At 40.6% G+C, this 15,321-nt stretch overlaps 1 protein-coding gene across 1 annotated transcript in view; it reads right to left on the reverse strand.

Annotated features, from left to right (window-relative positions):
* khsrp (KH-type splicing regulatory protein) overlaps window positions 1-15,321 on the reverse strand; it is a 47,569-nt gene that overhangs the window by 19,705 nt on the left and 12,543 nt on the right. Inside the window, exons 2-7 of the mRNA XM_059640028.1 lie at window positions 11,818-11,914; window positions 7,570-7,608; window positions 5,872-5,908; window positions 5,155-5,204; window positions 3,592-3,663; window positions 45-102 (exon numbers count right to left, since the gene is read on the reverse strand). Coding sequence (XP_059496011.1) covers window positions 45-102; window positions 3,592-3,663; window positions 5,155-5,204; window positions 5,872-5,908; window positions 7,570-7,608; window positions 11,818-11,914 — 353 coding nt within the window. The remainder of the gene's footprint in view (window positions 1-44; window positions 103-3,591; window positions 3,664-5,154; window positions 5,205-5,871; window positions 5,909-7,569; window positions 7,609-11,817; window positions 11,915-15,321) is intronic.

Below are 15,321 nucleotides of genomic sequence, written 5' to 3' on the forward strand. Positions count from 1 at the left end.
TCTTGTTTATCGTGACTACACAATAGACATGCATCTGTACTCACTGAATCGATTCTGAATTTCCTGTCAGTGAGACGCATCGTTCTGGTAAACCTCCACTTTCTGCAAGAAAACAATTTCTAATTAAGCACATTTAAAACACACATTCCCAACACAATGAATAAATACATGCTTCATGTTAAAGAAATAAACAAAAATAGCCTTTCCCCCTGCTCAAGGATGTAAATTCTGCAAGTCTCCTGCATGTGCAACAGCATAAACCTTCAGGCCTACAAGACGAAAAATTAGAACTAGAACAAGGATGTTGCAGTGAGACAGAAGTCAGTTCCTTCAGTAAATTAATACTTCTCTACAGGTCTATCAGAATTAAATGTTGATTAGCGAGTTGAGAAGATTTGTAGCTCAGGTTGAGGTTCTGGATGGGAGATTGCTCGCTGAGCTGGAAGGTTCATTTTTCAGACGTTTCGTCACCATTCTAGGTAACATCATCAGTGAGCCTCCGACGAAGCGCTGGTGTTATGTCCCGCTTTCTATTTATCTGGTTAGGTTTCCTTGGGTTGGTGATGTCATTTCCTGTTCTTTTTCTCAGGGGATGGTAGATTGGCTCCAAATCAATGTGTTTGTTGATGGAGTTCCGGTTGGAATGCCATGCTTCTAGGAATTCTCGTGCATGTCTCTGTTTGGCTTGTCCTAGGATGGATGTGTTGTCCCAATCAAAGTGGTGTCCTTCCTCATCTTTGTGTAACGATACGAGTGATAGTGGGTAATGTCGTTTTGTGGCTAGTTGATGTTCATGTATCCTGGTGGCTAGCTTCCTGCCAGTTTGTCCAATGTAGTGTTTGTCACAGTTCTTGCAAGGTATTTTGTAGATGACGTTCGTTTTATTTGTTGTCTGTATAGGGTCTTTTAAGTTCATTAGCTGCTGTTTTAGTGTGTTGGTGGGTTTGTGGGCTACCCTGATGACAAGGGGTCCGAGTAGTCTGGCAGTCATTTTGGAAATGTCTTTGATGTAGGGGAGAGTGGTTATGGTTTCTGAGCCCGTTTTGTCTGTTTGTTTGGGTTTATTGCTGAGAAATCGGCGGACTGTGTTCATAGGGTACCCATTCTTTTTGAATACGCTGTATAGGTGATTTTCCTCTGTTCTGCGTAGTTCCTTTGTGCTGCAGTGTGTGGTGGCTCGTTGGAATAATGTTCTAATGCAGCTGCGTTTGTGGGTGTTGGGATGGTTGCTCCTGTAGTTCAGTATTTGGTCCGTATGTGTTGTTTTCCTGTAGACGCTGGTTTGAAGTTCCCCATTGGCTGTTCGCTCTACTGTGACATCTAGGAATGGCTGTTTGTTGTTGTTTTCCTCCTCTTTTGTGAATGTTATGCCAGTAAGGGTATTATTGATGGTCTTGAATGTTTCCTCTAATTTGTTTTGTTTAGTGATGACAAGGGTGTCATCCACATAGCGGACCCAAAGTTTGGGTTGGATGATTGGCAGAGCTGTTTGTTCGAGTCTCTGCTTTACTGCCTCTGCTAAGAACCCTGATATCGGGAATCCCATGGGTGTACCGTTGGTTTGTCTGTAGGTTTTGTTATTGAAAGTGAAGTGGATGGTGAGGCATAGGTCCACTAGCTTGATGATGTTGTCCTTGCTGATGAGGTTGGTGATGTCTGGTGATTGTGTCTTCTGTTCTTCTAATAGTGTCATCAGTGTTTCTTTGGCCAGGTTGATGTTGATGGATGTGAACAGGGCTGTTACGTCAAAGGAGACCATTATTTCATCCTCTTCTATCTTGGTGTCTTTGATGGTGTTCAGGAATTCTTGGGTGGAGCGAATGGAGTGGTGGGAGTCTTCTACTAGGTGTTTTAGTCTTTGGTATAGTTCCTTGGCTAATCTGTAGGTTGGTGTTCCAGGAAGCGACACTATGGGTCTGAGGGGGGCTCCTGGTTTGTGAATTTTTGGTAGTCCGTAGAAGCGTGGTGTGTTGGATCCATCTGGTTTCATTTTTTGGAAGTCTCTCTTGTTTAATTCTCCAGATTTTTGAAGTTTTTTGAGTAAGGCTGTGATTCGGTTCTCTCGTTGTGGGGTCGGGTCTATCGCCACCTGTTGGTAAGTGTCGGTATCTGCAAGCAGTGCGTTCGCCTACAGACAAACCGACAAACCAGCCCACCCATGCAATCTCACATCCATAAATGTTGATTCTCCCAAGTTAAGCAGAGATATTTACATCCAAACCATGCTATGTTTTGAAGGGCATCAAAAAGAAATGCTTTTTAAGGCCAGAGTAGAAGAAACTTAGTGCAACATCTGGATTTGTGCTGCAGTAAAGATATTTCTGGAGACATATCAACTGAACTGTACTCTGCATGGTATAATGGTATCAACAGTTGTGTAAGTTCAACCAGCAGCATTATTTTTTGGCAAAGAAAACTGCCATTATTTTTTGGGAAAGAAAACTGCCATTATTTTTTGGGAAAGAAAACTGCTATTATTTTGGCTGTGATCACACAGTGAATCAATCTGACATTATAAAAATGTTGCAAACGCTATTTTCCGGATAATACTGGCAATTCACAGGGAAAAGATAAAATGATGTTTATGCATACTATGCCACAGATAGAGTACAAAATGCAGTTGTTCTCACCATCACAATTTGACCCGGAGGAAGAAAGAAAAATTACAATTTATTTTGTTTTTGAGTAATTGATTCTTTTTTTGGGAGCTTCGTTATCAGTAGCCAGAATGGGGCTCAGGAGTTTCTTCTTCTTCTTCCACCTCCCTGACTCAAATGCATTGAAGGATGTTACTTCCATTCAAGGTCAGGAGCTGGGTGACGAAGAACAATTCCAGAGGTGTACAGCAAGGTTACGAATGTCGGGGTGGGCATTACTTGAATTGGTAGTCTGCAATCAAATTACTGAATTGAGCATCCATAACCAATCACAAGACATAAATATTCTTCAGTCAGTTTTATTTTGAAGATAAAAGTTTCTTTTGATTATTTGCAATGTTTCATCAGATAAACGTCATGGGTGCCAACAGCTTGCCGGTATTTAAGTCAAGTGACCGTTCTTTAGGAAACAACTTAGACAGGAAGCATCGACAGGTTATTTGACCACTGGAATCATAATCCAAAGGCCAAATCATGCCCCTGTCCAACATCTGCTCCCAACCGAAGATAACTGGATAGCTGGAACTGAGGTCAAGGCTAACCTTTCCCCTTGACCTAATGAGGTGCTACATTTGCTTGTGGCATATCAACTACAGCTCAGGCTGATATTAGCCTGATGGGCACAGAATACAGATCAAACCTACAGGCTGTACTTTCTGGTACAGGGGTGTATACATGAAAAACTGAAGCAAATCCCAAATGAAAAATGATTTGAACAGATCTGTATTTATTTGTGTGTGTTGAAGAGGAGTGTCAAGCCTAGATTCATCACAACAACCGAAGAATTCACATCTCTCATTTCCAAAAAGACAGTTAAATTAACTTTCAACATTTGTGCATACATGACGTAGCTACAAAAGACTTCTGAATGTCAAAAAAAGACTGAAATGCATCAAAACGTGTACTTTGGAAACAAGGTAAAAAGCTTAAATACCTGGAGCAATCTGTACTTTGCAACCAGATTCCTGCTGTATTCGGTTTATCTGTTCCCCACCTCTGCCTATAACTAAAACAAACAAGCATTTCAAAAATTGGACAGGAATAGACTGGGTGACAACACACCTAGGGCATTGACACAGAGACACTAAATAGCTTCCAACACTGTTGGTGGTATAAATCCAAATAATCTAACCGCAGTTTTTGAAATCAGACTAGCTGATAGCAACCTTGCAAACCTCTTTCCCCCCCCAACCCCAGCCCTCATGAGCATGCATGTTACAAATAACAGGCAAATGCATATTCTGGTGTAACCAAAGCTCCCAAAGTACTGCACCCCCCACCTGACTAAAAACAGTCACACGTCATAATCCCCCTTAAATGCGGTTCCATAAATGGTTCCACAGGAGGCCTTCAGTCAAGCAGCCACTTTACATCAATGTGACTGGAAGCTGAGAGTTGAGGGAATTGAGAGATGACAGGGTCATGTAGCCAAGTAACACCTTTGTGCTCAAAACACATGTATAAGATGACTGATAACAACCAGAAACAGAAATGCTGGCAAATACCATTCCAAATTTGTAGATCCTAGGAACAAATTTAGCACTCTCAGAAATCAACATTCTTTGCATAGATTCAGGTCAATTGAGCCCTTCTCACAGACAGATAAAATACGTACAAACGGACTCGGTGGGCTAAAGCACCCATTTTACTAACATGAGATTCTGAGTTCTCATCTTGGTGGTGCCTTTCTCCATTCTTCCAAAACATGGCCTTCAGTTTAAAAGTGGCACAGCATTAGCACCTCTACCTCTGGCCCAAAGATTGTTTAAAACCCATCTGTCTGGAGAGGTGTCAAAGCAGGCTGATTGAAAATAATCAAGAGGTTTCTGGCCTAGTATTAGTGTTCTCACCTGTAGCCAGAAAGTCCAGGTTCCAGTCCTGCCTGTGCCAGTGGTGTATCGTAACATGTCTGGATAGGTTCATTATAAAATGGGGTTCCATATACAACAAGTTACAATTATGATTAAAATGACACCACCATTTACTGTGATGAGGAGATTACCACTGGGAATTACATCTCGCCTACCAACATTGTGGTTGGGTATGCACAAGTATAGAACCAAAGGGACAATTTCTAAAAGCATTTCTGTTGAACAAGAAATTAGAATGCTAAAGCAAAAGGATCAAAAAGCATCGAGCACTTTTATGTTATACATACTTTAGAAGCTGAACTGATTTAGAAGCATCTCTATTTGTTTTATTAGACATCGGACATCTCATACATCAATAAAAGAGATTACTTTTGCAACTTTGTCATTCAGAACACAGAAAAACTACAGGGTCAGTTGGTTTGAGTCCAACATCCTCTCATTTTAACATTCAAAGAAAGTATCTCATTCTGTGCATGTACACAGGAATTCAATTAGGACATGAGTTGCCTGGTCTCAGAACGTAAATTGGACAAGGTACTGCAGTTGTTGCATTCAGCAACATGAGGAGGGTCATACTGAAAATAAAAAATAAAACTTAATTCATTTGTTATTCCATTAAGACTTACCAAGACCAACCATCCCATCTGGCACTCGGTAATCCTCTGTAAGGGTTGCCCTGGAAAAGAAGATAGATGCCAAAACCAAACAAACTGACAGAAAAAAATACACAAGAGAATCCAAGGGTCACTCACCCCAATTTTCCATTTAGAAAACTGGTTCCTAGGTATTCAGATATGAACTCACATGCCACAATCACAAGTGTTCAAGTCTTTTAAACAATATCTTATTGACAATACTGCATACGTCATTACTTGCCATACTACAGGACTGCTGATTCAACATGTTGTGAGCACACGGTACGCATATCTAATTCTAAATTTTCGAATACTTTGTACTTGAGGATACTTATTTAAAATGCACTTGTCTTCATTTCGATCCCTCCTAAGGGGCTGACTCTTGGATTTCAGCTCCTGTGGTTCCGACACCCTCATATACATTAGTGAAGTGCGGCACTAATCACATGAGTTTTGATCAAGAGTGGACAAGGTTTTTCAGACTCAAGGCATCACATCCAAGCTTCTGGTAAAGGTTACAACTTGGTGATGGTCAGGGGCTCGCTGTGTCTCAGTGCTACTTCAAATGAGATTAGCTGATGTAATGATGCACCGTCTTCACGAGTAAGGCTTAGCACTGGACTCTTCAGAGGCATGGCTGTAGTGGTTTTTGGAAGGTTGAAGAAGTGATAAACTCCATATTGACCTTTGACATCAAGCTCTCCTTACCTTTGCTGATGTATTGCTGCAAGTTGAGCCCCGATTGCTGGGGAAGAAAACAAGGACACAGTTAAAGGATACATATCTTCAAATGGAATGCAACAGACAAAAAGTTGCAATACACCTGTGCCACAAATATAAGATGCCATCAGGTTTATTCAAACCCCTTCAGCATAACTGCACACACACTCTGGAGTTTTGGAACATGACCAAATTAAACGTCACTTTCATTACTAAGAATAAAAGCATTTCATGCTAGGAGAACATATTTTAAAAAGGAGGTGGGAGAAAATGATTAGGTATTCACTCTATTTAAAAGGCCTCCACGAGTATTTCAGCAAACCGTACCTAAACTGCTGGGAACATTGAGTTTTAGTAACAGATTACTTTTCCCCACAATGAAGGAATGCAGGAATATTGTGAACACCACCCTATCCCTCAATTGGGCGACCAGTTTGCAGTGAAAGGTAACAACTGATGCTACACATTCTTGGCCCTTGATTTAAATTTTAAAAAATGATTCCTCTGTACTATTTCTCCCACAAGGACAGTAAGTCGAGATCAGCTACACAGCTTTCACCAATGCAACTCAAAGACTGACACTCAAGTGCACAAACTCAAGCTACAGTGAATGACTCTTTGTCATTCATCAAAGGCACTACACAACACAAAACTAGGCACACCAATACAACTGGTCAGGTGATAGAGTGAATCGAGAACTCCTGTTCTCTGCAGCCACACTGAAATTAGGGCTGAAAAAGGAAATTTTTCCTTCTCCAATTTATGGAAAGATCAGTCAGGCCACTCTCAAATGACTGGTTGCAATGCCTGTGTAAGCTTCACACAAAGATTACTTAAAAGTTGCAAGTACCCAAGACCTGTCTCTGCCGCCATCAGCTGTCCTTGGGGTAACGTGATCTTTGGGGCTTCTGTATCTTCATTTTGGAGTCACCATATTCGAGCACTCCTTTCTGCATGTAGATTTTATTAAGGTATAGCGGCAGAAATTAAATTCAGTGCTCAGTTTAATCTGCTGCCCAGTTTTGTAAAATTCAATCATGTGTTTCTTGGCCTTGTGTCAACTGGATGTATTTTTTTTCCATCTCATTTATTTTGGAGAGACTTTAAAAGCCCTGAAGACAAGATGAATGCAACCCCCAAACTGTTTAGACGTATTCCACTGGATTTCTCTCTGAATGTTGTATAAGTAAATCATGAAAATCTTGTTCTTCAGTTTTGACACTTGAGCACGAGAATATATTTTATCAAATGTAGCCACTTTCAAACATTTTAGCATAATATTCACTGATTGTGAATTTAATCCAGTGCCGCAGCGTTGTTACTGGATTTATTTTCTCGTAAACAGCCAATTTCATATCTAGCCAGTAGCACACTGATGTTCTTAATAATCCCTCTCGCCTCAAACCGTCCTCACTATGACACATTGACTGGTCATCCAAAATTTCCGTTTAAAATGACATTTGCCAAAAACCCAATCTTGGAAGAGCAGAATTCACAATTCTGTATCATAACATAAATCAGACACACCAATTGCTAGAGCCATGCGAAATCTTAGCATGTAACAGCTGTCTGTGCTACAGCTACCACAAGATTTCACATACCCAATATATTAGGTCTGACTGAAACCCTAACGACAACACTGGCCAAATAATTTTTGTAAGCGTACGTAACAAATGGACTACTTACGATCACTTTGTGCTGCTATTTTTTTACTATCCGGCTGATCTGTAAAAGAGAATTTGAAGATTTTTCTTTTTACAACTGACAAAGAATAAGAAATTCAAGCAGCTGCTCACAAAAATACAAAAACCCTCATGTCATATTCAGAAGACGTTCTTCACACATTTCTTCACATCCTGATCCCCATCACATTTACTGCACACATCAGGAGCACGTGTTTAATACTCCTGGAGTACCATCAACATTTGACACCATGCCGTTGTCAGTAAACAAGGCTAATATCTGGTCCCTCAACTGAATGTGCAATCTGCTAAATTTAAACTAGATGGATACGACTACACAACATACATGGTATTATCCTGTAAAGTGAACTTGCTGCATTACTGTGGAACTCTTCATTCTGGGTTTGCTCCATTAGCAAATAAGTCTCTGCACACGGGGACAACCAGAGTGTGATTCAGTGGCATTGTCAAATTCCTCTAGGAGATGAAATTTGGTAATTTTCCAGACACTTAGCAGATTGAATTCCACGATTCACTGAAAACAATAAATGAGTTACTGTAAGTTTCCCTTAATCTGTTTTTTTTTGACATTCTTAGGGTGTATCCTCGTGGGACACTGGAGCTTAGAAACACTCAGTTGGGGCCACTCAAGTTTCAGCTGAGAGCGAAGATGAATTGAAAATACACACAGATGAACATGGACGGCAACTGCCTCTGATTCTGAGTTGAGGGCCAGCGCCAAACCTAGTCAACGAGAAGGAATAATTTCAAACTTGTGAATCAATCTTTACATTGATGACCTGTTGGCACATTTCCCAATTTGGCATGCTGACATAAATGAGACATCGTGAAAGCATGGAACAGTTAACACAAACAAAGAAACCATTTTTAAGGCAGAAGTCTAAAGAGTTGATTTAGAATCACTGGATCCCTAGGGTGGAAGCAGGCCATTTGACCCATCAAGTCCACACCAACCCTCCAAACAGCATCCCAATCAGCCTATCCCTGCAACCTTGCTTTTCCCATGGTAAATCCACCTAGCCTGCACATCCATGGGCACTATGGGCAATTCAGCATGGCCAGTCCACAGGTACATATTTGGACTGTGGGAAGAAACTCAGAAAACTCTCAGAGATGGGGAGAATGTGAAAACTCCACACAGTCACTCAAGGGTAGAGCTGAACCTGGGTCCTTGACACTGTCAGGCAGCAGTGTTAACCACTGAGTTACTGTGCTACCCAATTTAAGTGAAGACAGACAAAAGATACAAAAACCTACCATATGGCATCAGCTAACGGGCAGAGTATTCAACTACACTAACTGATGGCGGGAAATATTGTCTTGGAAATGTTAACATGGTAATTTAATGATAAACGTTGACAAAAAGGATATGTAAAAATCAGGACACAAGAAGGTTAGAGTGCAAGAACCACAAGTCCTGTAGGATTACTAAGAGACACTGTTGCTATGCAAGCGGATGCTATTGAGCCAAACACTTATCAAATGCAGAATCAAATGTAAAGAGTGCATGCACCAAATTCAAGTGAGGAAAATGTCACGAAAACTGAAGCGGATTGTGGTTGTACTGTTCAAATTTAGTTTATACTGAAAAATCTGAGTGCATTCTCGCACATTTCTGAATCAGCAAATCGGAGTTAGCAAGAGAATTAGACCAGGTGAGATGATGCAGGGCAAACAAAGGGATGTGAAAAATCATTTTCTTTCTTGCATTAGTACATCCACAAAGACACTTCACAACAACCAAGGAAACAATTGGGAAGGACTAATACTCTCAAACCATGAGACACACTTCACAACAATTGGGAGAAGGGCTAATACTCTCAAGCCATGAGCTTGATTTCAATTTGATACCTCAATTTCAAATAGTTTAATGACTTTGGCATCAGTTCTGACACATCAACCAGAGAACTATGGGGCCAGCTCAAGATGGTCACAGTGGCAGAGTAAAAATAAAACATTTGAAACTTGAACTGAAAGCTTCATGCAAACGCATCAAGATGTTACGATAACTAAAAGAACGAACTGGAGCAGGTATAATTTTGATAGTTTCTACTTTATCCCAAGCTTTACTTTAATTTCTCAATTTTACAAATTGTTACTGATTATAGCAAGGACACATTTCCAATGATTCTATTATACCCTGTCCAGACTCTACAGGGTCATGAATCAGATAAATGGAAATAATGTATATTGCCTCAGTTAGAACGACTCTTCAATGTATTACTCTGGATTAAACCACATTTGAGTTTCAGCACACAGAACATATTTATATTAACATGCTAGGTCTGTTGCTGCTCATTATATATCCTACAGCAAAAAGATCCACCTTGACTTGAGATCAACTAGCCAGGGAGAAAGCCACAGTCAGGGGGAGAGCTGTTCTCTCTGGTCTCGATGCAGCTTCATGATGTTTTACAGCACAAAGCTGGAAATAAATTCTTTATTCATGATCTCATAATTAGTTTGGGACAGAAGCACAGTAAAAAAATGGGTTTATATCCATTGGATCAGACTTGGAGGAAATCAGATTCCATCACAAACCAACAGGAATGGCACAGAAAGATCTCCAGTTAACTGCCACACTTCCAGGACATGAAACAAATGTCCAGTGCATCTCACTTCAACACAGTTGATGAAAACTGCATTCAGAATGGTGAGCAACGATTTCTGATGCCTCACCCTCCCACACGTTTCAGCACATATTTCAAGTTGAGAATTTTCAAAATAAAAAACAGGTCTGCTCAGACTGAAGCATATGGCAGAGTGCGCGAGTGGGAGCACAGGAGCAAAATACTCTTCCGGTGCTTATTATCCATGCCACACATTGCATTAAGATCTTCTACACACTTGCAAGGGACTAAAGATCTGAAGAAAAATCAAGAAACTTCAGCACAAGAAAAAGATAATTAGCCAAATATATTGCTTTTTAAGTACTACATCCTTTCTACCAACTCACTGTATTCCTTGAATCATAACAAAGCCCAATTAAATTTTGAACACATTTATACCAGCTGCTTTAACAACCTCCCTAGAGATTTGTTCCATGGCTATTCATTGCAAAACAAATTTGAGTTCTTGCTCACTTTAGTCACACTTGGTCTTTGAACACTTCATTCAAGTGAAAAAAAACTTAGCCAATTCTCCTGAGTTAAACAGTGTTACCTCGAAATCTGAGTGGGGTAGATAGTGATCTTTCTCACTGACAAACCTGGACCTGATAAGAAGGTCACCTTCAAATTGTCTTCAGGGCAATAATGGAAGAGCTAAACCCAAATCAACAAAGATTCAGAGTAAAGCTCCTGACTTCTGGGCTCTCATATTGACCTTATACATCTGTCACAGCAGGTGCACACCAACACTCTTTCATGTCCATGTTAGCAGATTCCCATCATGCATCAGCAGTCAAGTTTTTCCCAACCAAATTATTTTATACATGTATCCAGAGTCACCTCCAGCTGAGACTAAAGCAAGGACAGTTTATGTCATATAAATGATAACACTATTATGAGGGCGTGCCCGTGTCTGCACCAACGATGCAGAGATGGAGATCGTCGACAACATTGAGTTCCTGGGAGAGATGATCCCCAATCTGTCCTGGTCGACCTGTGGCAAGCACAGCAACACCTCTACTTCCCCAGGAGGCTAAGGAAATTCGGCATGTCCATAAAGCTCTTTGAAACTTTTATAGAGGCACCAGAGAAAGCATCCTATCTGGATGCATCACAGCATGGTGTGGCAACTGCTCTTTCCAAAACTACAAAGACAGTCATGAACACAGCCCAGTCCATCATGCAAACCAGCATTCCACCAACTGACTTCCATTCCTACACTTTCCATTGTGTTGGGAAAGCAACCAACATAATCAAAGATCCCTCCTACATCAGTTATACTGTCTTCCACTGGGCAGAAGATAGAGAAGTGACAGTTTTTGAGCTGACCTCTTTAAATATAATGTTGATGCGCTTTCTCAGCAGCTGTAACACTGTATCCTGCACTCTGTTCTGTTACCCTGATGTACTTTGTCTGGTACAATCTGCCTACAAAGTACCAAAGACAAAATTTTTCACTTTGTCCTGGCACATGTGACAGTAATAAATCAACTCAAACCAAACCAAATCCGGGATGATAATACTGAACACTGGTACTACCAGTTACCAAGAAAAAAAAGCAGTTACTAACTATATTAAACTTCAGAACCAGCTGAAGGAATCAGTTATTCTGATTGTCTTACCTCCATCTTCTAGTTGTCTCTTTTGACCAACAAATCCAAATTCTGGTGTGCTGTGGTTTACTGTTGTGGCAGTGTCACCTCCAATTTTAGCAGCTATCTGCAGATTTATTAAAAGTCACAGTTACTCACATAGAAAGACCATTTTTTCCTTGGAAATGAAACACTGCAGGACATTGTCTCTTCACCCTGACTTAAACCAAGTGCTCAAAACCTACTCTTCCCAGTCAGCAATGACTTAACCAGTGACAGGTAGACGAACCAAGTCAATTGTATATCACAGGAAACACAAGCTGGCAGTGCTGATTGCTTCAAGTACTTGTGTCAATGCAAACTACTTCCAGTCACTTAAACTTAATTGATTGCATCTTCATGAGACACTAACAACAAACTGAGTATTAAATTATTTCCTTCAAAACATTTACGTGTCAACCAGGAAAGAGCAACTCAAAGAGCAACAAACAGTAGCACTGCATCACAACAGATGCTATGATTTGTCTGGTACATTTTAGGGCAACTTTTTTTTAATTTAACCTATTTTTTCCAAACAACTGGTTCAGAGATGTTCTCACACACAACTGGAGCAGATGTGACTTGAACCCATGACTACCACTGCACCACAAGTGGGCTCTTTTAAGGCAACTTACTCATCTCCTTGATACAATACAAGTACTTATTCTCAATTGGCAATCAAGTGCTAATTCACTTCAGCAGCATCAACTGTCCACTACGTTTGACAAAGACCACACTTAAAACTTTCTCCTCTCACTGATCTCTCAGGTACGGATATGGCAAACCTTCCTGTTAAGCTTCAGGAAGTAGAACCAAGCCAGGAAGGCGCAGACACCATCAATGGCCTCACTGAGGCTGACAGCAAATATCACATTTGAGGCAGAAGATGAGGAAAGAAAATATCAACTATTTTTAGTTTCAATCACTATTCAGGTCTGCTGAAAATGTGGGAGAGATTATCCACAAAACTATTGTCTTCAGGACAGAAGATGAGAATTTAAATTCTCTGAAAAACAAACTTTGAAAAAGACTGAAGAAATTTTAAACTGTCTCACTACTTTCATTCAATCATTGGTTGAGTCAAATGGAGTAAGAACCTTATTTGGAGTTCTGAACCGAAACACAGCAGTAGCTTTTGGAGGCGGAGGTAGTCTCTAACTTCTACACATTGTCACAAGTACACACGGCATGGATGATCTGGTGAGTTTAGGATTAAATATAGCCAAGGCATGTCCAGGCAGTAAAGTGGCATCTAACATGCTGGACTGAGGGGGTAAGCTGCACCTGTTGTTTTACAGTCCCTTGATAATCCATGCATGATATATCACATCAGCAAGCACCCACACAGCATATATAAACATTTGTAATCTAAAGATGGGCACCAGTAACAGTAGATACTACACTCTAAATGCTCCATTCTAACCTCCACCACAACCTATCCGTTACCCACAAGCAACTTCATGTTGCCAAATGACCACTCCAGTGCCAGAATCTTGCTGATTGGAGTTTCAGGATTAAACTATTGATTCACACTGCAAATAATTCACTATGCCTTCTTCACCAGATAATTTTACCACCCTCCACAATCCAGTAGAAACTTACTTTACACTTAATACTGTAGACGTCAATTTTTTTCATACATTTCTAATTATTTGTAATTTTGTAAACGTCCATCAAAACATGTAACCTTCTACTGAAGAAAAGCTCCAGCTTTTCTAGGCTAGTCTCACAACTCCTGGAAACCCCTCTTGGATTTCTTGTGCAACTATTCAGCCACCTACTGTGTTGTGCTACGTTTGCTCAAAGGACTCTCTGCACGGGTTTCACTTGCTCCTGTCCGCATCATTGGCACAGCTTTGTGGCTGTGGGGCATCTTCATTTTGGCACGCAACATATACACGTAGGTGCATCTGTGCCTGCGTGGCTGGCTGGCTGGTCAGTCATGGAGCAATGGTGGCCCACAGTGGGCAGCTCTCAGACAGCAGCACAGCACTAGGCCTGGCCTCAAGCTGAAGAAAGGGAGAGACTTTGCAAAACAACCAACCAATCTCACAAACCTCACATGATTTCCAGCCCGAATAACTTAATGCTAAAGCAAAATGTAGAGACTTTAATTGTGGTGCACTTGCCATCATTTAGCCACTGTTCTTTGTATTCCATAGACATGAAACTTGCTGTGATCTGTCATTTTACTGATTATGGCCAGGTATCAGTAATTTTTACTATTACTCCCCCAGATACGGTTCATCTAGACCTAGTGAAATATCAACTTATCAACATCAGCATCCCATCTAATTTCCACATCCCAGAATTCCTTGCACAGACATAGGTGCTATTTGCAAGAGCAGCACTTGTTGCTCATTTCTCAAGCCCAAGAAATAGCGGACTGGGAGCATCTACTTGCTGATAAAATTGTGGTCAGAGTAAGAAAGCTAACAAGGTGCACAGGAAAACATCAGCAGGCAGAATGAAAACAAAACCCAAAGGGATTTTTTAAATCTGTAAAGAACAAAGAGAATAACTAGGCAGAGAGTCAGGTTTGTTAGAGACCACAAGCTGTGTGTAGACCCAAAAACATGGGCAGTGTCCTCAATGAATACACTGCATTGGTGTGCACAATAACAAAGAACAGCACGAGTACAGATCCAGCTCCACACTTTGTTAGCACAGGTACAGATATCAGGTTTGAGCACCAAAATATCAGAAATAATTAACAGTAACCTAAGTGGTACTAGCTGGCTTAGGAGCCTGGACAATAACAGGCCACAGAATCCAAGGCACAGTGGCACATTGGATTCAAACATGGTTGACAGGGAGGAACTTGAGCAATGTTCGAGATTGGAAGTCTGTGTTAGTGAGGTTCTGTAGGATTAGGTGCTGGGGCCCATTCTGCTAGTGGTGTACATTCATGATTTGGAATTAAGTGTAGGGGATTTGATCAAGAAATTGGTGGATGCTAAAATTGGATCTTGAAATTCTGCTGTTTTACTCTTTCAGTCTTGACTAACAGTTGCTCAGCTTGTCACAGGACACAACATTAAAATGCAAATGCATTTTCCAGTAACCAAGACAACTAATTATAAACTTTATCTATATCAGGTGTTAAAACAAAAAGACCAGCCAATATAACAGTGGTGAAGCGTCACACTAGATTTGAAACATTAATTCTCTCTTTCTACAGATGCTGCCACACCTGCTAACCTTGTTCAGCTTTGTTTGTTTAAATTGGTTCAACTGTTAGTTTATTACCTACACTTATTCAATGACATGCAGCAAGTGTAAATGCTTATCCCTCTGAACATCTCCAAAACACACACTCGAGGAAAAGAGTAAAGATTTCCCTGCAGAGACTGGCTGGCCAAAAATAAAATACACTTCAGTTAATGGATTATTCAAGGCAAAGGATAAATCATGGAATCTTCTAGAATCTGTTACTGTGAAGCTTTGGCTAGTGAAGTCGTCACTAACTACAGGTGGTCGTTTCTGAAGTCTTGT

Source organism: Stegostoma tigrinum, chromosome 35 (genome assembly GCF_030684315.1).
Source record: "Stegostoma tigrinum isolate sSteTig4 chromosome 35, sSteTig4.hap1, whole genome shotgun sequence".
Taxonomy (NCBI): Eukaryota; Metazoa; Chordata; class Chondrichthyes; order Orectolobiformes; family Stegostomatidae; genus Stegostoma; species Stegostoma tigrinum.